At 45.8% G+C, this 24382-nt stretch overlaps 1 protein-coding gene across 2 annotated transcripts in view; it reads right to left on the bottom strand.

The window, feature by feature from the left end:
• The window catches only part of SPTA1 (spectrin alpha, erythrocytic 1), a 65405-nt gene extending 45702 nt beyond the window's left edge, over nt 1-19703 (bottom strand). For both annotated transcript variants that reach the window (XM_040452496.1, XM_040452495.1), the window contains exons 1-15: nt 19408-19703; nt 18185-18424; nt 16259-16384; nt 14204-14344; nt 13333-13479; nt 11153-11286; nt 10454-10598; nt 8139-8293; nt 7038-7173; nt 6836-6937; nt 5247-5384; nt 4545-4655; nt 2738-2815; nt 2435-2590; nt 862-1066 (exon numbers count right to left, since the gene is read on the bottom strand). In XM_040452496.1, coding sequence (XP_040308430.1) covers nt 862-1066; nt 2435-2590; nt 2738-2815; nt 4545-4655; nt 5247-5384; nt 6836-6937; nt 7038-7173; nt 8139-8293; nt 10454-10598; nt 11153-11286; nt 13333-13479; nt 14204-14344; nt 16259-16384; nt 18185-18421 — 2011 coding nt within the window. In that variant the 5' untranslated portion in view covers nt 18422-18424; nt 19408-19703. The remainder of the gene's footprint in view (nt 1-861; nt 1067-2434; nt 2591-2737; nt 2816-4544; nt 4656-5246; nt 5385-6835; nt 6938-7037; nt 7174-8138; nt 8294-10453; nt 10599-11152; nt 11287-13332; nt 13480-14203; nt 14345-16258; nt 16385-18184; nt 18425-19407) is intronic.
• Between the last annotated feature and the right edge of the window lie 4679 nt (nt 19704-24382).

The following is a 24382-nucleotide window of genomic DNA, read 5'->3' as shown; positions in this document are numbered from 1 at the left end:
TTATTGTCAAATTGGTTTCCATACAACACCCAGTGCTCACAACTGATTTTCTTTTTTTTTTTTAATTTTTTTTTCAACATTTATTTATTTTTGGGACAGAGAGAGACAGAGCATGAACGGGGGAGGGGCAGAGAGAGAGGGAGACACAGAATCGGAAACAGGCTCCAGGCTCTGAGCCATCAGCCCAGAGCCTGACGCGGGGCTCGAACTCACGGACCGCGAGATCGTGACCTGGCTGAAGTCGGACGCTCAACCGACTGTGCCACCCAGGCGCCCCAACACAACTGATTTTCTAGAGAAAGGAAGTTAAAGGTGCCTAGAGATTATTCAAGTAGACACGTGGCGATTTGTTTTTAAGAGCTTACGGCAGAGCCTGAACACTCTCAAGGAGGCAAAAAAAAAAAAAAAAAAAAAACAAGTCGTCAAGCCCTATTCATAAGAATAAATTTAGCAGGAGCATCACATGTGGTGCTGACAGCCTTAATGTCTAAGTTAATAACCCGGGTCATAATATCTGGTCTCATCTGTAGAACCCAAATATGTGAAACTTGAGGTAAGGAGTCTAGTTCTAGGTGCGTAGCCAATGTTGGATTCATGGCTCCAGAATATTTATTCGGGAGAAAGAAAAAAAAGTGGGAGCAAAGTGAAGAAAACAAAAGTAATTTTGCTTAAACCTACATACGTGAAGAGAACATAAAACTGTCCATATCTAATGCTGTGATAAATTCGGGTTGGATTGTAAAAACCCCTTGATCAACAAACGGCATTCCTTTTCACGTTGGTCATTCAAGGTAGCAGAGATGAAAAGGGTAGGTTTCAGAATTTAGGAAGTAGCCTTTGGCCAAAACCCTTGCTCCTCACCTTTCTGCTCCATGGCTGCCAGCAGCTCATTCCAGAGACTGACAACCTCAGCCACACGAGCAGTCACCTTGTCCGCGGCGTAGTGGTTAGCCTCAATCATTTCCTGGCCAGTTTTCTCCAGTGTGTTGAGCAGGCGTTGATTATCTTGCAACTCCTTTTTGAAGTCTTCTTGCTTTTTAACCCGGCTCTTCAAGTTCTGAGTATCCTGAGACAAGACCGAAGACAAGGAAACTATTAATCTAAAGAATGGGGAGCAGGAATTTTGAGGATAGGGGTCACTTGTCCCTGTAAACACAACGGCATTAAGGAAAGGAAACAAGGCAACAGTCGTGGTCCGAGTACTGAGCCAGAGAAGGTTAGCAAACTCACGTGGCCATCCCCTCCATCTATCCACACAGCACATGTGGCTAATCGATTCTTACACGTATTTCTACAGAGCCTAGATAACTCCTGAAGATTAATTTTGAATAAGGCCATGCAAGTATAAACAATCAGAGAACCGTCATGAAAAGTGACAAGTTTTTCTCATTCCTGTCCTGATACTTGAACCATTCACCCCTTTGCCCCATCTGGAGAAGATCTGTTTACCCTCCGTTCCCTGGAGGCACAGCTCCTCTGAAGAATGCAAACACAGGTTATGGAGTTTCACAAAATGAAAGGTACAGATAAGATGCTCAGGATCAAGGTACACACTGAAGACCGAATGAAGTCAAGAAAAGTAAATATTGTGAATAGATATTGGCCTAGAAATTGAGAGACTAATTCCAGCCTTGACTGTAAATGTGGAAGTTTATGAGTATGTATACGTGTATGTAATAGTTTATATTACATAACACCGATGAGTGAAAAATATGCATGTTACACAACCCCAAGGTAGAGAAATCTATGGGTCAGAGGTAACTCAAGAATTTGCCTAAGTCGCATAACCTGAGACAGAACAGGGAGAGAATTCAAGCCCCGGTTCACCTTCTCCAGAATTCATGCTTCAAACGCTTCTGTTAAACTGCCTTTTAAATAACTGTATAACTTTGGGCAATTTCCAATTCAAATCCAAATTCCCTTTCCAATTCAAATCCAAATTCCCTTTCCAATTCAAATTTTATTGGTTTCTCATCAGTAAAAATAAGGAGCCATTCCCTTCTAGATAGAAAACCGTGTAACTCTGTATTACGTCAAACCTTGAGGTTACATTTAGGTTCCTAGTAGCTTTCAGTAAACGTGAACATCCACCGGGATCGGACACAGAGTGTTCCTATTCTAAAGGTGCCCAGGAGAGCAGCAGAGGGGGCCGAGGGACGAGAAGCAGCCAAATAAAAAACAGTCCCTCCCCTTCCCCATTACGTTACAGGACATTAGAAGTTGTGCCAGGGAAGAGGTGAGAGGCAGCAGGGCACGGGAAATCCAGAAGCCAGATTCTTGGCTTTCAGCTTGATATTGCGTCTTGAGGGATTCATGACGCTCCTCTGTAAAGGAGGCTCACCTGCGGAACACTACTGTCCTTTCCACGCTAAGACTTTCGTCCCCCGAAACTCAGTCCTGCTGAGTGTGCCCAGGGTCTGAAAACCCCGCTTACCTTGTAGTCTTCATCATCGGCCAACTTTTTCTTCTTGTTGACCCAGTTCTTTAGGTCATCTGAGTCCTCATACAGTTTCTGCAGAAGCCACGAATCCTCCAGAAGTCTGCGCCGCATGGCAGCCCGGGCACGTAGGGCATCCCGCCGGGACAAGAGCTGCAAAAGCCGTGACCACACTCATGGTCAGCACAGCCAAACGTGGACACCTGAGATTCACTGCCCACCTCAGTGCCCATGCCCCCAGCGCCTCCCCTGGCCCCTCGGCACAAGCAGGCAGACGTGTGTCTGCGGCCTCGGACGTACGCTATCCCGGAGAGCAGCGATCTTCTCGGAGTCATAATGGTCGTTATCGATCAGCTTGGTGGCATTGTTGTCTAAGGTCTGAAAAACAGAAACGATAAAAACTGGAGTGGTTTTTCTACCGGGGCCCCTGAGTCAGTGGCCAGCATTTGGCCAACTGTAGACAGGAAGCCCGGAAGTGTGAGAAGAGTACAAGTTTTGGGATCGGAGATCTGGGTACTAGTTCCGACCTCTGTCACAACTTGTGTTTCAAAAATGTATACCTGACAAATTAATTACCCATTTATTCCATAATATTTTTAAAATCTAGTTTATAGGGGCACCTGGGTGGCTCAGTCGGTTAAGCGGCCAACTTCGGCTCAGGTCATGATCTCGCGGTCCGTGAGTTCGAGCCCCGTGTCAAGCTCTGGGCTGACAGCTCGGAGCCTGGAGCCTGTTTCCGATTCTGTGTCTCCCTCTCTCTCTGACCCTCCCCCGTTCATGCTCTGTCTCTCTGTCTCAAAAATAAATAAACGTTAAAAAAATTAAAAATAAATAAATAAAATAAAATCTAGTTTATAGTATATGCATTTTGGTGTCACGTGAAGGTGAATAGTTGATCTATTCTGAAGTTTTCAGGAGGATGCACTGTGGATATAGTCATGTCCGGTAGCCAGCACCTTCTCTCTCTCTCTCTCTCTCTCTCTCTCTCTCTCTCTCTCTCTCCTCTCTCCCCCTATCTGTTATACATCTGTATCTCTAGCTGCATGGGAACAAGTATCCAAAACGTTTACTCATATTCATTCATCAACTCCTCAGATTTTTAGAGCTCAGAATGGGTTAAGGGATCAGGAATAGGAAAGTAATCATAAAATAAATGAAGCATGGGGACAGCTGAGTGGCTCCCTCGGTTAAGCGTCCAACTTCAGCTCCGATCATGATCTCACAGTGTGTGGGTTCAAGCCCTGCGTCAGGCTCTGCACTGGCAGCTCAGAGCCTGCTTGGGATTCTCTCTCTCACCCAAAAATAAATCAATACACATTTATAAATGATATCATTTTTAAAAGAACAAATTATTTTAGCTTTTACCCGTGACAATCAACAGAGTGATCACATGGATTGATAAGAGACCATAGTAATCTCCATGTTGACAGACAGGGCTTGGAATTTTATTGATAGGGTTGTTGCTGCTGGTTGTGGTCCTATATGCAGATGTGTGTGAGTTAAAAGCCAGCACCAGCCTAGGAGACAGCCAAAGACATAGAGTCTACCGGAGCAATAAAATCTTCCTGCACTTGTCTGAGCCCTGCTTATATGTTGACCAGTTTCTGGGACATTGTAACATAGGCTTGACAGGAAGACCGTGGTTGCATTAGATGGGAGACACAAAGCTGAGGATATACAGGAATGCATAGCTGGTACTTAGGCATCTAGATTATACCAGAGAAAACTAAATGGAGACATTCCTGGAGAAGATAAAGCTAAATAAATAATACGTTATAAGTAAAATACCTTTCAAACTTCTAAGTAATGGTTCTCTATCAGATGTGGATCCAATAATAACCATTCACACTGTAGAAAAAATAAGGCAGTCCTGCAATTCATCAGAAAATGCGAGTGGCCAAAATCTTTAAAAACTTTCTAAATAACGCTTTGTGGAACAAGAAATGTGACGGCAAGATGGGTATGAATACTTTTCTGGATGTTTCCTCTTTTAAAAGTAATCCTCACGTTATGTCTGGCAGTGACACGTGGTCCTCCCTGAGGACGGGAGTTGTCTGATGACGCAAACAGACATGGATGCGGCGCCCACACCGGGGGCGCTTCTTACTGTGATCTTCTCCTCCTGGGCATTGAAGGCCTCTTCAAAGTCATCATGCTTCTGCAGAAGGGCTTCCACGCTGCCCAGGGAGTTCCCCAGGTCCTCATCTTCCAGGAAGGCCTGTAGGAGACAGAGAGACACAACTCCGTTCTCCTCACTGGTGAGAATCATTGCTTTTGGAACACCTCTGACACGAGGACTAAGGATGGAAGGGAGGTGGTGGGAGAGCAAGGTGGGATTAGCACATGGCGGGATGGTGTGTGGGGACCAACCTCAAACAGCAGGAACTTCAGATGCCTTCCTAATCCTCCCGCACACCTTTACCACCTCTGTCTCTGGGTCTGTCCACATAGAATCCGCCCGGCCAATCCAGGCACCATTCTGAGCCCCCAGCGCTGCCTCAAGAGGACCCCTCACCTCCTTCAGGACATCTCTGCTTAACCCTGACTCATCACAACTTTCTAGCCCTGATCCCTTAGCAATTTGATACCCATTTGGCCTCCTGTTGGCTTGCGGTTAAAGCCTCTCTGCTGTGTATTTAGGTATTTTTCTAGGCTTCTGTTCATGAGGGAATTCTAAAGCCTCATGGAAAGGGCTGCCTCTTCTTCTCCCCACGGATCACCCTCCAGGTCCTAGGAGAAGCCCCAGCCCTCAGCAGCAGCTGTGAGGGTACCGATGGCAGTCCCATGGTAAAGGGTCCCCTCCCGTTACCTCCTGTCTGCTCATCCAGCTGTCCACCTGCTCACTGTCACGATAGAAGAGGTGCAAGTACAAGCACTGTTCGTACTGATGCTTCCGCTGGTTCCACAGCCCTCGCAGGGCAGCCCAGTCGTTGGCGAGTATGGTCGTCTTTGGAAAGGAGGAGACAACGTGAGCGCCCAGTCAATGCCAGGCCTTCGGAAGGACACACAAGTGAACAAGAAGCAGGCTTTTCTCTGAAGACGTCAATGTCTAGGTGAACAACGTGGCAGGGAGATGAGGGTAAAGGCCACAACAGAGGCACAACAATACGCTTAATATGTAGAAATGAAGGAGAAGAGATGAATTCCAATGGGAAGAAGCGGGGAGTAGAGTGTGGCAGGTGTTGCACCGAACAGGGATTTAAAGGGTGGGGATGGGGACCGGGATCATAGGAGGGCACGGGGATGGGGACCGGGATCATAGGAGGGCACACCATGACAGCATCATCACTCCAAATGATTGCTGGATAATACAAGTGCCCCAGAGCAAAGTGCAGTGTCTAAAAAAGGTGGACGCTGGAGGAAGGTGACGTTTATACAGCACGTAAATGATCGTTCTGAGAAGTTTGCATTCCCTTCTGAAAGCCAATAAGAACCCCCAAGGAAAGAGAAAGGTGACATTCGCAAACCCATATGAGCCTTTTTCTCCTGCTCACACGTCTGCCCAAGGAATCCCAGTCTATTGGCAATGCTGCCGTGCTAAGTCCAGCAAAAAGGCAGCACAGATTTCTCAGGCTCCCAGGATAACAGATGCATTTGCAGGGATCTCAGTTTCCTTTGGCAGAAAATTGTTTAAAAAACAAAAATCCCTATTTTTTATTTTTCCCAGAGAGCTCGGGGTGAATTCAAACTATGGCCATCTCAACCTCACCCACCCCCAGCACTGGAGGCTGTGATTGGAATCGGATGAAAGGCAAAGAGGCTGCAAATCTTATTTTATTTATCATCCCAAGGAGTTTCGGTGACTCTGTGTCTGAAGCAAAATCTCTCAGGGGTCAGGGGGATGAGGTGAGTCCTTGCGATTCAGGAGGAGACGATCATGGCAAACCTGATTATTCAGCAGGTGGGATTCAGACTGTGTAAAGCTTTCCTGTTATTTAATGTAGATTTGAGAAACACAGGTATAGAAAAATCAGTGCGATTTGAGGTTGTCGAGAGGGGAGAAGAAAGCCAGCCGTGGGCCAGGCACCTTAGGGAATCCAAAGATGTGTAGGCAGTGTCCTCAAAGAATTTACAGTCTAGAGGCGAGTATGGAAAAGCGATAAAACAGCACAAGTATGACAAGGCAAGATGGTATGGAGGTTTTGAATTAGGTAGAAGGCGGGTCAATGAAACTTGGTAGGTTCAGGAAATAAAGGCTCAGAGGTGAGGAAGCACGCCTCACGTCCTGAGAATTTCGGATGACTCATTTCAGCTAAAGCAATATGTGAAGGGAGCATCTCAATATTGAGAGGTTGATACGACTTCTACCCTCGTCCTGTTCGGAGATGATCATATTATCATGAGATTCAGTGGGGCTAAATGTGTATCATAATTTCACACACTGTTAAACCGGATTACCTTTTCCAGAACTTCATCAGAGGCTTCATGGCCGACGTCCAGCAGTTCCCGACCAGTCTCCTCAGCAGATTGGAATCGGTCATCATAAGAGTCAATCTCGTGCTAGGGTCACAAGACGGAATGTCTGAAAATTCAGCAAGAAACCTTCTGGGGGGCTTGGCGCCTCCCTCTTCCTCCTCCTGGGGAGGCTCTTCTTCTCTACCTTGTGCTGCCCATGCCTGTCCAGCAGGGCCTCCCCACCAGCCACATCTGTGGGCAGCTCATCAGCATTGATCAGAGCAGACTTCTCTTTCATCCACCCTGAGAGCTCCTCGTAGTCAGATAAGAAGCGCTGATACCTGCAGGGAAGTTAAGGTAAAGGGCCGGAAGGAGAAAGCAGGTAGGTGTGAGCGGACTTGGGAGCCTGGAGTTAGGGTTGGGTTGAGCTGAGATGTCCAACGTGCTCCTCACCCTTATCCCCGCCCCCCTCCCACTGCCCTGATGCACTGCCTGTTCCTTTAATGGTGCAGGCTGTCCCTCACTCCAGGCTGCAGACTCCCCGGACGGGTGCATTGTCGTGTGATGAGGCGCAGGGGCCCTGCTTCTCCAACATCACAACGTCGCACCTACCCCGGAAGCACTTGAACTGGAGTAAAGCACTTTGGCCAACGAGGCCAAAGTATAAGCCCTGACACGTAAATAACAGGAAGCAGCTGGTAGGAAAGGGGACCAGAGCTGGGGTTAGGAGCCCTCCTGCACCTTAGCTCACCCTTGACCCTATTCACAAAAACAAAACCACGAAAAGGGTTACTTAGTCAAACATGTAAATGCTCACCAGTTGCTTTGGGATCGTAAAAGTAGGATAAACACGGTCTTCTGGGGTTTTAATGATTAATCATAAACATTAACTACTGAAATGGTACCCGGCTTTTTGGCAAGCCAGCCCACACGGCATTCAGGAAATAATTCCAGATTTATTTTTACGCCCTTCAGCCTGGAAGTTTATTTCGGTGCCTAAACTGGGGCCAGGATTTTGGTGTTTCTTTAGCTGCTTTTCTGGGTCCCCGGGCAGCTTCCTAGCATCCTACAACTGTGCAAGTGGAAGAAGACGGACGGGGTGCAGTGAGTGGAGGTGCCATTCTGACCGTCACATCAACCTGCAGAGGGCTCCTCTTAACAAATGAAGCTTCTTTTGGCCTCGACCATTGAGGAGGCGGGAGGGCTGGGTCCCTCCTCATGTCTTCGCTTTCACTCTTAATTTCTGCTTTTGATGTTATACCCGAACCCTATAGAGAGAGAGCAAGAGGGAGGAGGGGGTTCCCACCAATAAGAAGCCTGCAGCTTCTCATATCTGCTGGTCGCCAAGGCGCGGATGTGCTCCCAGTTGGAGACCAGCTCCTCCTTCATTTGTTGGATCTGAGGTGCATCTGAAGGGTGGGAAAGCATCAGCCTGTCTGCTTTGGCACTCAACTCCTTTACCTTTGGGGAAAGAGAAAGAGAGAAAGGGGATGAGAAAGAAATGCAGTGGGAAATCCAAGCACTCTGATTCTCCCTGACCAAGTTTGGCGGGAGAGATCCGAGAAAGCAGCCGTATGAATGCTAATAACTTAATACACGTACACTGAGGCTTTTATGTTAATATGCGGACGTGCTATTTCAGCATTAATAATTTACTGACCGTGTTTGTTTCTTATGGTGCTTAGCATTTCACATGTGTTTGCTTGTTTTCCAGTCTTTTGAAAATAGTACTCAGAGGTAGAAACGATTCTTATTCCCCTTTTTTGCAAAAGCTGGGATGGTATTTATTGGTGCAAGGGCATTTAGTGACTAAGTACCAGGAGCCAGGTTTAGACCTCAGGCTGTCACTCACCACCCTCTACACTGTTTCCATAAATATTGTTGTGGGAATCATTATATTCAACTATCATCAGATGTCGTCTAGGATTTGAGATTTTGTTATCGGGAGAAAAAAGTAAGACAAAATACAAAACTGCTCCAGGGACAGAGCTACGGTCAGGGCACAGCACACGGGGCCCTTCAGTGGGCTGACTGCTGTGCATACTCCATGGAGTTGGTTGAACTTATGGGTGATGTTGTGAGGGGGAAGAAGCAAAGATGGAAGTCAGTCTGGAGTAGGGGCTTGTACTAAGTTCCGGCATGCCTATGTCCATTCCTCTAGGGATAGGGACCCGCGTCTTCCAGCTTTCAGGTAAAGGGTTAGTACCCAAAATCTATAAAGAACTTATCAAAAAACAAAGAATCCAGCGAAGAAAGGGGCGGAAGACATGAATGGACACTTCTCCAAAGAAGACATCCAGATGGCCAACCGACACACGAAAAAATGCTCCACATCACTCATCATCAGGGAGACGCAAATCAAAACCCCAATGAGATTCCACCTCCCACCTGTCAGAATGACTAACATTAACAATGCGGGAAACAATAGATGTTGGAGAGGATGTGGAGAAAGAGGAACACTTTTGCACTGTTGGTGAGAATGCGACCTGGTGAAGCCACTCTGGAAAACGGTATGGAGGTTCCTCAAAAAGTTAAGAGTAGAACTACCTTGCAACCCAGAAATTGCCCTACTAGGTACTTATCCAAAGGATACAAGGGTGCTGATTTGAAGGGGTACATGCATCCCAAGGTTTACAGCAGTGCTATTGACAATAGCCAACGTATGGAAAGCTCCCAAACATCGACTGACGAATGGATAAAGAAGATGTGGTCTATATAAACAATGGAGTATTACTCGGCAATCAAAAAGAAGGAAAGCTTGCCATTTGCAATGTGGATGGGGCTAGTATACTGTGCTAAACAAAACAAGTCCGCCAGAGAAAGACAAATATCATATGATTTCACTCACATATGGAAGTTAAGAAACAAAACAGATGAACGTGGAGGGAAAGAAGGAAAAATAAGAAAAACAGGGAGGGAGGCAAACCATAAGAGACGCTTCGATACAGAGAACAACCTGAGGGTTGCTGGGGGGGGAGGTGGGTGGGGGGATGGGCTAAATGGGGGATGAACATTGAGGAAGGCACCTGTTGGGAAGAGCACCGGGTGTTCTATGTAAGTGATGAATCAGTGGATTCTACTCCTAAAACCAAGACTATACTGTATGTTAACTAACTTGAATTTAAATAAATAAAATTTTTAAAAAAGGAGAAGAAAACCCAAAGGTGGACCTAGTAACGTGCCCTAGGTGTCTCTGAGTTTCTTATAGAAGAGCAGGAAGAAATGTCTTCCCTTATCTACCGAGTGCAGGAAAAAAACCAAGCAAGATTGAGCTGGAACTGACGAGTGTGTTTTGACCAAAAAAAAGATCCCCTGGCTGCAGGTACAGAGTGAGATTAGGAGGCCATTCTGGGAGGTAGCTTTTTTTTGTTTGTTTTTAAAATCACGAAATTCATTGCAAAAAAAACACAAGACTATATAAAAATCTGTGTATCTTTAAAGAAAACTAAAGGATATCCAATGGCCATGTATAAGTCACGAACTAGAACAAGAAGAATATTCAGGGCCGAGGAATTTCTCCCTCATTGAAATAATGAACTTACTGCATCCTCTGGAGGCAAGATGGCCAGCAAATACCTCTTCTAGCCCAGGAGGCTGGCCGTTCTTCCAGCAGTGGCTTACCTTGTCCTGCATGACTGCAAGGTTCCTCTCAAGACCTTTGTGACTGTGGAACAGCGCCTCAGAGCTAATGAGATCTTTGCCATAGTCCTCAGAGGTGAGTTGAGGCTCCTTCTCTTTGATCCACTGGACGGCCTCCGTCACATCCCTGCCAGACAGCCACATGAGCTCCAACAAAGAAGATGTCAGGAATTACAGGGCAAACAACACACACGGCAAAGACCGCCCTGGTCCACTCGGCTAGCAATTACCTGGAATTCCTACTCACTATCGGAGAGTAATGCAAAGAGTTCTTGCTTTTAATGGCTTCCATTGACATGTAGGGGCCTGGGCATCTCCCTGGTCATTGAGCCTTTGCATATACTTCCCATAACTGGTCAGCTCTTCATGAGTCTTTCTTCTTCCCGACTCAACCTTCCACTCCCATCCAGTTCGTAATATGCTTTCCTTGCCTCTGCAGCCTTTCTATCGCTAATTCACCTGAGCTACTTTTATAGCTTTAGGCTCCAGTCATCGCACGCTTGGCCAGGGGGTGGGTCACAGCTGTCTTAACTACGCTCTCCCTTGCTGCCTTAAATGCAAGCACATGATTTCCCTTGGTTTGAGGGATTGGCCAGTAATTGCCAGCAGCAGACAGAGGCTGGCACAATTAGATGTGGCGCTGTCGTAGACTTTCCCATAACGTGTGGGCCAGATTCGTACCTTTTGAATCGCTGGAGGTCTGCAGCATTGGCCAGTGTCTCCTGTCGCTGCCCAGCCAGGCTGAGGAGACGCTTCCAGGCGGTGTTCACCTCATCCTGCTTTAGCTTAATCAAGGGCAGGTCAGGATGTTTCTCCTGTGGGAGGGGACCAGTGCGGGAGTGAGGCAAAGCTGAGATTATTCCAAAAATCATTGGACATTTCTCATTTCACGCTAGTTCGTACTTTGCCAGGCATGGAGAACGACCTTTTGGCCAGATCCCAATCTTCACCTTAGCCCCGCGCCCTAGCTTTAACCCGATCCACATTGCCAAAATCCAGAGGCCAAGCAGCCAGATACGGTCTCTTTCGCTCGCAGCCCTGGGGCACCCTATTAACACACATTGCCCAGCCATGGTGTTATTTTCAGAATTCCACCTTGTTGGTGCCTGCTAATCCCCTGAAAATCCTGAAAACCAAGGAAGAAAAAGCCCCGTCTGTGAAATATGACTTTATTTTCCAAAACTCTGCTACTGAGGTTCTTAACTCCTCTCGGGTCCTGACGCCTTCGAGAATCTACTGAGAGATTATACGGAATTATACACACATGTATCCACATTTAATTTTGGAGAAAAACTTCATGGATTGCTGCAAAGCATCTAAAGCACTGAGATTAATGAATACTAGGTTAAGTTAACAGCATCAGCCTACGTTGACACTTGGCACTTTTGAGTAGTTCCCACGTGTCTGTCTTTCTGCTCCTCCTGTCCCTGTCTCTTCACATTTCCATTCCCAATTCTGAAGCTGCTCCAGACGGGATTTTCGAGACTCTCCTTCCTGGATAGATGGTCCTTTCTGTTTGGAGCTGTGTGGGTCCCGGTCCAAAAGAGCAGAGGATGCGCTCTAAGCCGTGTTGATCCTTCTCGTGGTAGGTTAGATAAATGGCCATGCTATTTTACCAGGAAGCCTTCCTTTCGAGACGTGAAGTCCGTTTCCTCACGCTTTGGATCTGGGTTGGCCTATGACTCGCTTACCATAGAATGTGCCAGAAATGATACGAGTTCCTGTACTTTCAGCTTCTGTTCTAACCTTTGGAATGCTGACACATAAACAAACATGAAAGACCGTGTGGAGAAACCCCTCGTTATCCTAGCCAAGGCCGCAGATGTGGGGGCAAGGCCGTTTTGGACCCTCCGCCCCAACTGAGCCACCAAATAACTGCAGCCACTTAAGAAACCCAGGTGGGACCAGGAGCATTGTCTAGCGGAACAGCTGAACCGCTGAATCCAGAAGAAGTAACACGTTTGTTGTTTTCAGTTTTGTGATGGTTTCTGAGATAGCACCGAATAACTAAACAACTTCCACAACGAGACAAAGGTGGCGGAAAGAGAAAATGTAGAGACTGTTGGAAACGTGGCCTGGAAAAAAACGGAGAGTCAGTTACTTTCCCCCCTCGGGTACCCATTCGTCCTGAAATCTCGGTTCTGTTAGTACAGGAAGATCGTTGCTGTTCTGGAGATGCAGTGAGGATGAGACCACATGGAAAAGCGCAATAGCCAACGCTTGGAGTTTCGAATTCCTTTATATCCACATAAAATTTCCTTTACATCCACATAAAATTTCCTTTATATACAAATAAAACCAGGCTGGCTTCCCGGTTTTCTTGGCACATCCTACAGTTATGTAGCCCCACACTGAATTGTTCACTCAGATATTGAAAGCTTATTTAAACATTTTCTTAAGTAAAGGAAGGTAAATCTGCCTCCCTTCTCCTTCCCCCACGCACAAACATCATGTATAATGGCGTCGTCCATATTACAATAGCCCACCATTATTTCACATTCTTTGCTGCTTTATTCGGGTTCTTCTCCATGGAAAGGGTGCTGCATAAAACTGAGTGGTTGACCGATTGGTGTTCTGCACAGGAGTTACCCGGTTGCGGGTCTCATTCCTCCGCGCATGTGCACAGGCACACCCACAGGTGTGAACACATACGCTCTCCCTCCCAGTCACGCCTCTATTTGCACAGACTGGCAAGGGATGACCCGGACAGGAGAGGAAGTTGCCCCGGACCTGTTACGACAAGGAACACGCAGCCTTGTTTTCTCCCGATGCCCGTGTCCCTCACGTCCCACCTGCTGATGGTGGAAGGTTTTGGCTATCAGGAGCCCTTCCCTGCATTGACCCTCTGCTCCCCATCTCACCTCGGCACACTGGTTGGCATACTGGTTCATTCCATCCAGTTTTCTTTTCTGAGTTTCCAGGTCCGCCTGGAACTCCTCAAACTTCTTATGCAGGACCTCTGTGCGTTCCCAGTCCTCACCCAGCTCTGCTGATGTCACTATAGCCTCCTGTGGACCAGGAAAGTCTGTTGAGTCACCGGCAAACGTTTCAGAATTCCTGCCGCTCAAATGCCCCAAACCATTGCCCACACTCCCCAGAAATCTCAGAAGGAGGGGCTGGTGGGGCCTGGGAGAGACCTTGAGGAAAGAGCCAGAAGCAGGAGCGGGTGTCCGGAGGGAGCACTCTGGCCCAGGGCATGGCACTCTTTGAGGTAATCTTCCAGAAAGACCAGGGACATGGTTGGCCAAGGCGCCCGGAAGCACCCTTTGTACTTTGGAACATGAGAAATAAATTCATCCTGGTTCTACTCAGGTCAACACACTGAGTATCCGCAAAAGGGCTGCACTATGCACTTACTTGTTTACTTGTTATCTTCAGCCCTAACTACGGGATCATTCTTTCAGTGTCTAGAAAAATAGTTACAGGTACTGAGAGGCAGCCCTTAGGGAAGGAGCAGGCAACACCGCCAGCCTGGACCCAGAGTCAGAGCAAAAATCCAGGAGGAGCTGAGGGGCACGGAAAGTAGCCGGGGACAGGCCGGGAGCACTTTCCCCCCACATTGCAATGTCAGTGGTCTCCAGGATATCCCCACATCTCTGCCAAAATTCCTACTTTCCGGGAACAGGGTCCAGGAACAGGTACCCAGACTGGTTTATGAACAGCCTGCGTTCAACGGCCACGGGGTGCCTGGGACACGAACGGGAAGTCCTCTGTGTCCTGCGCGGTCCCCACCTTGTCTCCGATCCACTCCAAGGTGTCGGCGCACTCCCGCAGGTACTGCTGTAGACGCAGGGCCCGCAGCAACAGGGCGCCCCTCTCCCGGGTCAGCTCCAGAAGGAGGTCCCACAGCGTGCGCAGCTGTTCCAGATGGGCCTTTGGGAAGAGAGGCAAAACCGCTCAGACACCGCACCTGCCTAGGGCAGCTGGGGCAGGTGCATGCTCCACCGGGGGGCAGGGGGGCTGGATAAAAATGTCATCCGCTCGTGCATTAATGGCTCCACAAACATTTACAGGAGGAAATCGACATGCATGGGAGTAGCTGCTAAACCAGGCTGGATGTGATCTGCCACGAGAGAAAAAAATGTAAACGTGCTTTGAGGTTTTACAGGATGAAACGATTGCCGACCGTAAGACAGGAGGCCACAAAGATTCATGGAAGAGTGCTCATGTGAACTGAACCTTGAGGAACAGATAGGATTTGGAAAGGTCCATGATAGGCAGAGGGCGTTCTAAGTACTGGCCAAGTCGTAGAAGAAACTTAGCACGAACTGTTTGCCAGAAGAAGGAATGAGAGTTACAGTTTTGCTAACTTGTAGTGGAGATTTGTGGCACCAAAACCATAAGAGAATTTTTGGACTATGCAGTCGAAGGCTTTGACGCCAGGTTAGCTTAGAAGATCATGTATTACATAACTTGAAAAACTGGAGGTATCGTCTGTGTTATGTCCACAAGAATCTTATATTTTCCAACTGGTCCATGGCATAAGGTAGCACACAGACCACACTTCTCTCCGAATCCTATAGTGGTGCAGTCTGATGGAGCACAGTGAGTCCGATAGTTGTGAAAAGGTTTCGAACGTGGCTCAGATATTGTAATTGATGTAGGGGATCTGTGGAACCCAAAGCTGGGAATAACACAAAAACGATTTCAATTGTACACCAATAGGTACGTTTTGAGATTTTTCTCGTTACAGACTCCTTTCCAATAAGGTTCTCTTCTGGTTAAAGTCTGTGTTCTCTGACCATATTTTGTTGACAGTAAAATGGACCAGAATTTGTATGCCAAATGTGGAAAGACTAGACCCAATTTTTAAATACGTAACGTAAATCTGGGCTGACGCTTCCAAAACAAAACAAAACAAAAAAAACTCAGTGAAAAAAAGAAAAAAGAAAGAAAGAAAGAAAGATCTCACTCATGCAGAAGAGATCCTGAAGTGACTTTATCAACACAAGCATGTTGGAAGAGTGTGTGAATGAAGTCAGAAAAGAGTTGATCTGTTTGTTAGTAATGGATTCCAAAGGGGTGATGGTCTTCAGTCCTCAGTGTTCAGGGAGGACTTTCTGAAGACGGGATTTGGGGAGATTACAGAACTACGATAGTAGTCACAGCACGTGGGCTGTGAAGAGAAGGAGGCATCACAGACAGACAGGCATTTCAGAGAAGATTCAAATGGCAGAACATCCCTTGTTTGAAGAGTCTAAGGAACATGGACCCTGAGGTCAGAAGAAATAATCAGAAATGACATTTGGGAGGGGCCCCCGGGTGGCTCAGTTGGTTGAACGTCTGACTCTTGATTTTGGCTCAGGTCATGATCCCAGGGTCATGGGATCAAGCCCCGCATCGGGCTCCACAATGAGCATGGAGCCTGCTTGGGATTCTCTCTCTCTCCCTTTGTCCCTCCCTCACTCACACCCTGTCTCTGTAAAAAAAGAAAAATTAAAAAAAAATTAAAAAAAAAATGAAATGACATTTGGGAAGGCCAAGTCATCTGGGACACGTGGAACTGGGTTGAAAAGGACTTGATCTTCAGCAAAGTTATCCTGTGGTGGTCAAGGAGGAGTGTGATGCTATCCCAGGATAGCTTTTGTGTCATAGCTCATTTCCCACCCCAGGAACAGGAGGACGTCCCATCATTTTTCCTGCTCCACCCCACTAGAAGATCAGAGGCAGGAACCCCGGTTCCAAGCCAGCTGCATCTAGCTGCATACCTGGCATAATCAATGAAAACTCTGATAACGTAATAAAAAGTTGGGACTCATCTCTTCCAGAGTCATGTCGTATAGTTACCTTGGTGTCCTCATGGGCAAAATGCCCCTCAGCAAACCGGGTTTCCCTGATCTCTTCCAGTTCAGGAATGACCCTGGACTTTGCTTGCACTTCTGCTTCCAAGGATTCATGCTTCCGATACTTGCCCTGAAGTTTAGAAATCAGAGGGCAAGGTTACAGAGACCGAAGGAGGCAAACCGTAAGAGACTCTTGAAACCTGAGAATAAACTGAAGGTTGATGGGGGGGGTGGGGGGGGGGGGAAGGGGGGGGGGGGCATGGAGGAGGGCACCTGTGGGGATGAGCACTGGGTGTTGTCTGGAAACCAATTTGACGGTAAATTTCATATTTAAAAAAATAAATAAAAGGGGCGCCTGGGTGGTGCAGTCGGTTAAGCCCCCGACTTCAGCCAGGTCACGATCTCGCGGTCGGTGAGTTCGAGCCCCACGTCGGGCTCTGGGCTGATGGCTCAGAGCCTGGAGCCTGTTTCCGATTCTGTGTCTCCCTCTCTCTCTGCCCCTCCCCCGTTCATGCTCTGTCTCTCTCTGTCCCAAAAATAAATAAACGTTGAAAAAAAAATTAAAATAAATAAATAAATAAATAAATAAAATAAAATAAAAACTTGTAAAAAATAAAAAGTGAATTAAAACTTTAAAAGTAAAAATAAAACAAAGTATGGGTATACTTAAAAAAAAAAAAGAAATCAGAGGACATGGCTAATGAAGCCTAGCGTCCCTGGGTCCTAAAAATGTTCTTCTGTTCCTTTTTTTACTTTCGGGCAGAACTACTTGCTTCACAACCTAGATTAAGTGGTAACCCGTGCTCAGGGCTGGAGGAGTCACATCCTACAAGAAATGGTCACTCCTGGCCCCCCCAGGCTCAAAGTCAAGGGCCACAGAGAAATGTTTTGTCCTGTTCCCATCGCCTTTGGGGAGTTTCCAGTAAATACCCTCCATCGCCATCGGTGGGAATGAGAAGATGCCCCACATTTGTTCCTCTTCAGAAAAGAGGAAGTAAGTGCTATGGAAAGTTGAACGCAATGAGGAAAGTGATTATTACAATAATGGCTTTTTTGTGATTGAGATGTTTTTGCTTCTCAGATTATGCTGTTATTGGCCTATATAAATGGATGCACTTAATCCATATCACTTTGTTCTTGACCCAGTGCTTCCTCTCCAACATCAAGTACCCTTTTTAGGCCGGTTACCTTTTCTCCTGGTCGTGACTCTGTCGCATGCTGTAGGACAAGGAGGAGAGGAGCTTCCACCAAAGCTCTCCTCCTGACACCTGTCATGTGGACTTATGAAAGGCATGGAGAGCCCCTTGGGAGAAACCCAGGAAAAATTCCACTTTATTCCTATCCTTCTGAGCAGGGTGGAGGGCAACTGATTCTGAGGCACTGACGTTTCTTCACCTCAAAATATTAAAATCACAGAGTGTGTCATAAATTCTTTGAACTCTCAGTCACTGTTTCGCTCATGGCTTAATTTCAGATTCAGAATACATTCATAGAGGGGCGCCTGGGTGGCTCATCAGTTAAGTGCCCAACTCCTGGTTTCAGCTCAGGTCATGATCTCATGGTTTGTGAGTTCGAGCCCTACATTGGGCTCTGAGCTGACAGGGCAGAGCCCGCTTGGGCTTCTCTCTCTCTCCCTCTGTCTCTGACCCTCCCATTCTCTCTCTCTCTGTCTCTCTCTCAAAAATAAATAAATGAACTTAAAAAAAAGAATACATTCATAGAGCGAGTTTCGCTTGTAAATAAGGCACTGAGGCTTGAGAAGTGAAAGACACGGGCCATTTAGAAACAGAATTATGGTCCCTAATGGGTAGTCTGATCTTTCTGTGACATTATCTCCTGACAGTTAACTAACTAGGCACTTACATTACAAGAATGTTACCCTCCCTGGAGATCTCAGGGTCTGCTCTGGGGAAGTCAAACGACTGAGTACCTGTATGTTAGTTAGATCTTCGTAGCTCTTATCATCTGCAATCTTGAGTTTCTCCAAGACCCACTTCTCTAGGTCATCTGCATCCCGTCTGAAAACCTGGTAATGATAGGACTCTTCGAGCTTCTGACCCCTCTCCGCAACCAGCTCCTTGAACCTCTGGTACCGAGTCAGCACCTCCCGACGTCTCTCCTGGATCGCCTCCGCAGTTTCCAGCACCTTTGGGCCACTAGTCTCCATAGCCTGAAAGTTAAAAATCTTCTCTTACTGGTGCTCAAATCTCTGTGATGTCCCTTTTGTATGTACCAAGGCCTTTACTCTTGTGGGACTTAGATTCAGATGTCTTGAAGCCTGTTGTTATTAGGGGTCCAGTGTATCTACATAATTTCAACCTTATCTAGCTACGCTTTTGGCTAATAATTCTTTAGCACTCAGGACATTCTTCCAACTTTTCACATAAATGTGTGCCAACATCTATTACATTCTATAAATTAAGATATATATAAATATAAATATATATATAAATTAATTAGGATATATATTATATACATTCTGTATACAAATTAAGTCAAAATTAATCTTCTCCACTTTTTTATTTGCTTTATATTTACAAACACTACAAACAAAAAGTTCAGCACATCTTTTATCCAATTATCATACATTTCAAATTATTAGCATCTCAGTAATTGGCTTCCACAACATAAAAGATTATACTGTTAAACACCATAAGTGGGACCAACCTGCTTAGGGCAATAACTTGAAAAATCTCCATAGGATTACCTTCATTCATCTGGATGTGGGCACAGTTTCCCCTAGCTTACCTCTGCCAGGACACTGAATATCAAGTTCAAATTTTAATCTTCCTCTGAAATATAATTGCTACTCTGTATATCGCTTTTACTACTTGGGCTACAGAATCAACTCATTCTCTATAGACCCAGATCTTTCTTGTGTACTATTTTCCTCCAAGTTCTCTACTTGTTCCATATACGGGCCCGTGTAAATGGGTCACCACTAGATTTTCATGCTATAAAAGCCACAAGCTTAAGGTCGTGGTTTAAGACGGGATACTCACAAGAAGAGAGACAGAATCAATCTTCTCTACTTCTTAAAAGCCAAGAAACAATGCTTACAGATTCTGTCCAAGACGGTACAGAAAGGTCAAACGAGACTGCTTTCCTCATTATATCAATGACAAACTGTGCCATAAAGAATTCCATACTCACGGTTTCCTTTGGAAAGCGTTTCACTTTTCGTAAAGGTCAAGAACCTGGCAAGACAAAATGTTTCCGGAAGAGAGAGGAATAGAGAGAAAGAGAGAGAGAATTCACATGGAATTGTTTAGTCTTCTTCCGATAAAAATGAAAGCAATGGTACACATGTGGAAGAGTCAAAAAGAAAAAAAAAGAAAGAAAAGAAAAGCCCTGGGCCCAGACTCCCGCCAGCTAGAGTCTCTGTTATCTTCAGAAGGCAGGAGACACGTTCAGCAGAGGCAGCTGTTAACTTGGGCAGTCGCTGGGTGACTCAGCGCTTCAGAGACTGTATGTAGCTCTAAAAGTTTCTCAGGAGGAACTATTTCCTATTTCATAGGAAATAAAAGGAGGGTTTTTTCTTTAAATGAAAAGTTAGAAAGCAAAAGCCATTACCGATAGACGGAAGACAAAGAAGCCGTGTTATAATTCTGTGTTGTTTCTTTGACTCGTCTTAGATGCTATGTCTGCGAATGGCAAATCATGAAGGAATTCTGGGTCATCCGCTCTCTGGACTCTGCACAATTACAAGAACTTGGGGGCACACGTAGGTTCTTGTTCCAACCCATCTCTAGGAAATACAACTCAACCGCTTCATGAAAACACAGAAGCAGATTTTTCACAGCCCTGAAATCCGTAAGATACGCTAATTCTTGCCGTAGAGCCTTTGTGAAAATAGGAAGAAAATTGTATTCCTGGTCTTCCAGGCTGGGTTTTTAAAAATCTCATTCAGCCGTTCCCTTAACCATTTAAATGGAAGGGATGGAGGAAGGAAGACATGTGTGTGTTTATTCGTATTTCTTGAAGCAAAAATGAGCATACCTCATTTGACAAAAGAGTGAAATATCTGAGAATGGGACAGAGTTCTAAAATATGGGATAAAAGTCATCGTGTTTTATGAATTGTTTTTAATGGAGTGTAGAGGAAGCAGAAACAGTTCTCCAAAGGCACAGTCCTTTTTGGCCACGTTACAAAAATGAAACAAACAAAGAGAAAATACCGGGATGGTTTCAGGTCCTCCTACAAAGCAGGGGACTGCCCAAGCCAAGTATGTGACCCACACTTCATTCCAGGTTGGATCCACCTTGAATAACCAAGCGTTCATAGTCTATTAAGGTAGAACAAGGTTCTATACCTCTGATTTCCCTCTTCCCTCTTCTTCACCCAAAACAACTGAGAGAGCTTCAGATTCTCTTCTTGAACGTCTAGTCTTACTTTACTTTTCCGTACAGTTTCATTCTATTCAAATCAAACAGGGTACTCAAGGCAGCAACACAAATCTTGGTGGATGTGTTATATCACATGCGCCAAGGAACCTGTGACCGGAGTTGAGGTGGACAGGATATTTAAAAACTTTTATCTAAGATGTAAGGACCACCATCAATTATCCTATCTTCAGGTACATATAATTTATATGTTGGCATGATCAATTCACATTGACTTCCAATCTTTAGAGGATTCTGGGAAGCAGGGATTATCATCCCCATTTTTATATGAGAACAGAGGTGGTGTCTGAGAGGGATCCCATCCCATGGCTTTCAGTTTGGGTGCGTGTAAACAAAGAGTCAAGTCCCCATGAGGAACACCGTTATGCCACCCTGCCCTCCATCTGTTCTAGCCAAGCTCCTCTTAATCCATCAACATTGCTGGTTGTCCCATTCCAGAATCTTCCCGGCAACAACCACGTGAAAACCTTGGGACCAAGGAAACAACAGGGCCCCATCAGCACGACTGGTCACCATGAAATAATGAAATAACAGTGGGTGAGAACAATAGTCTTGAGAGCAGGTAGAGATGTGCAAACGCACAAGGGTCAGGAAAGAGGTTTTATGCATCAAAACCCAGTGTTGTGTGACTTTTCCACCATGGCAACCAGGAGGGCTCCTGGTGCAAGCTTCTCTGTCAGCAGTCTGGCTGCCCATGTGGCAGCTACCAGCTACGTCCCTCCCCAGCCCATCTTCTCAGGCCCTCCAGGTTGACGGAGCCACTGCTGTCCCAGAGCGCCACCCTTGTTGGGTGCCCTTGGGATGGATGGAGCGTCACGACAAGAAAATCTCAGATCCTGGTGGCTTCACCCTTGGAGCCCTGAGCCCTCTTGCCACTTTCATAGTTTTCCAAGAATGCTCGTCGGCTCTGATGATAGACAGACTCTGATTCCAGACACTCAGGTAAAGAACGCGAATAGAGTGGAGGTTTGGAATCGTGTACTGTCTTTAAAATTGCGTGTTGCTCTGTATGTGAGCGAGGGCTGAGCGGCTGCAGACGAAGGTGGAGGGCGTCCCCGACAGCTTCATCAGAGACGAGTCTCACGTTCAGTGATACAAGGGTGGGGGTGATTGGCAGGGCCCTTGCACGGGTCGTGGGTATCGGCTCTGGGCAGATCTGTACTCCACACGGCGGTTAATCAGCCCTGCCCAGCTTCCCCGGGGCCCCCTTTGGCTATCAGATCTTTTCCTGGGCCCTGAACTCCCAGAGGTGCTCCACGCCCCAAAGTCTGAAGCAGCCCCAAGCCACAGCACGAACACCCCTATCGTGTTGACTGTGGATTTTCTGGAGTCCTACTTTCTCAGCTCATCTACCAACAAGGAAAACTATGTTACTTTTAGTGTAAGACTAATCTTTTCTTCCATGGGATAAAGGTCATTATTAGTTTATTTTTTAAACATTTTTATTATTATATTTTTGTTTTTCCAGAATTAGTTCTCATTTTAAAAGTCTCTACTTTTTTTTTTTTGTCTCTTCTAGGGGTTAGAATATTAGATAGTATAATTCAAAAACATAAAACGATCTCTTTGCAGTTAACTGTCCCCATGCTAATTGTTATCACTGCCTATCCTCTAAAGTTATTTGGGATATACGTTATTCAAGTTTGCAATCCTACAATAAAAGAAATAGAATTCGTTTCCCCCTACTACAGTCTTCTCTCGCCCTCCCTTGTGTATTTTATTATTATTATTTTTTACTTGGTATTCCTGCATGGAATAAGGAAAAATAAAACCCATGACATGCTCTTTCTGCAATGAACCATGTGATTGAGGCAGGAAGGAAACTTTGGGATAATGGCAAAACCCTTGGATCTCAAACTGAAGCATCTAACTTGAAAGCTTGATTCTTCCACTTAATAACCTGATGAGCATAGGAAATTCGCTTAAATTCTGTTAAGTATATAATGGGGACAGTCATGACTAACCTACCTATTTCAGGGTGTTGTTATATGACTCACTTTATGTTTCAGTTACAGGTCATACATTTTATTCTGAATCATTAATTCTGAAAATCAGAATATAAAGGGCAGGGATCGGCTGTGGGATAATCCCTCATAAAGCTAAGGGCTTATCTTTTCAAGGATGATTTGCGATGCATCATTTAAAAGTCTTGCATAAAACTGGTTGATGTTCCCAGCCACTAATAATTTTCTTTGAGTACAGCAGCACTAAAGGAAACTGTATAAAGCTAAGTCCTCATAAACCTTGTAAAGATAGCAGGTTCAGTGCCATGGCCCCACTCGGGGCAAAGAAGAGCTCAACTAAAAAATATTATTTCTCATTAAAATAAAGGGAAGTAGGAGCCAAGTGCCAAGACTGAACATATTATTTCCTTCACAGCCCTGATTAAACTATGAAGTTTAGTTCTTATATTTAACAGACTAGAGCCCCCATGATATCAGCGAAAGTTCTATTTAGCATCTAAATATATGCCAATCATAGAAATTTTAGTGGACTATCTGTGACATGGCTTCATTTCATTCTTTAAAAACTGCTGTATGTGTATATATCACATACCTTGCCTTTACCCATTACTTGCCTTCCCCTGCTGTACCCTGGAGAGTGTGGGAACCGTCTGAGTTTTTTCTATACCTTAGCTTTTTTATAACGTCTAATTTGTCAAGAAGCATAGACTATCTCTCTTCTAAAACTTTACACTTTCAGGGGTGCCTGGGTGGCCCCGTCGGTTAAGCATCTGACCGGCTCAGGTCACGATCTCACAGTTCATGGGTTCGAGCCCCGCGTCGGGCTCTGTGCTGACAGCTCAGAGCCTGGAATCTGCTTCGGATTCGGTGTCTCCCCCTGTCTCTCTGCCCCCTCCCCTCAAAAATGAATAAACATTGAAAGAAATAAAAAAAAGAAAAAAAACCCTTTACACTTTCAGCAAACTATTATTGAGCCTTTCCATGGACACAGAGTTCTAACAGGCAGAGGGAACATAGAGGTGACCGAAGCAAGATGCCTGCTCCGGGGAGTTTACAAACCAGAGGCCGCACTTTCACACTGCATGTGTAAGATCGTGCTAATGGTCCTGCACTGAGAGCTGTCTGCATGCAAAATACATGTGCTACAGCAAAGTGATGTCAGTAACACTGGATTTTCTACAAAAAGACGTAAGCATAGTTCGTAAGTGCACATATAAGCCACTTGAACGGGGACGTTTGTAAATCGGTCACTGAAAGGGAAGTTTCATGTCTACGTCAAAGTTTCCATTACGGCCTCTCTTCCCCGTTTCTGAAACAAATTAAAAGATAATGCGGCACTCTGATCAGTTGGCGTCGAAGGGTTCAGAGGAATTTCAGTGAAAAGAATGTCAGAGCTACTTTTGAGGTGACTTTGGAGAAAACTTAGTACCGCTTTACGGTCTTTCCAAAATCTGGTCCAGAGATGAGCCTCCTCATTGCAAGTGTCATGTGAACGGAGGCGAGAGTCAGCCACCTGGGGCATTCAGAGAAAGGTGATGATAGCCAGAGACTTCAAAAGAAAAGCGGTGCTCTGATTTCTTTTTTTTTTTAATTTTTTTTCAATGTTTTTTATTTATTTTTGGGACAGAGAGACAGAGCATGAACGGGGGAGGGGCAGAGAGAGAGGGAGGCACAGAATCGGAAACAAGCTCCAGGCTCCGAGCCGTCAGCCCAGAGCCCGACGCGGGGCTCGAACCCACGGACCGCGAGATCACGAGATCC

Source organism: Herpailurus yagouaroundi, unplaced genomic scaffold (assembly GCF_014898765.1).
Source record: "Herpailurus yagouaroundi ecotype Mexico unplaced genomic scaffold, PumYag 207, whole genome shotgun sequence".
NCBI classification, from domain to species: domain Eukaryota; kingdom Metazoa; phylum Chordata; class Mammalia; order Carnivora; family Felidae; genus Herpailurus; species Herpailurus yagouaroundi.
Note: the sequence above shows the minus strand (reverse complement) of the source record. Positions and strands in the feature narration are given on the sequence as shown.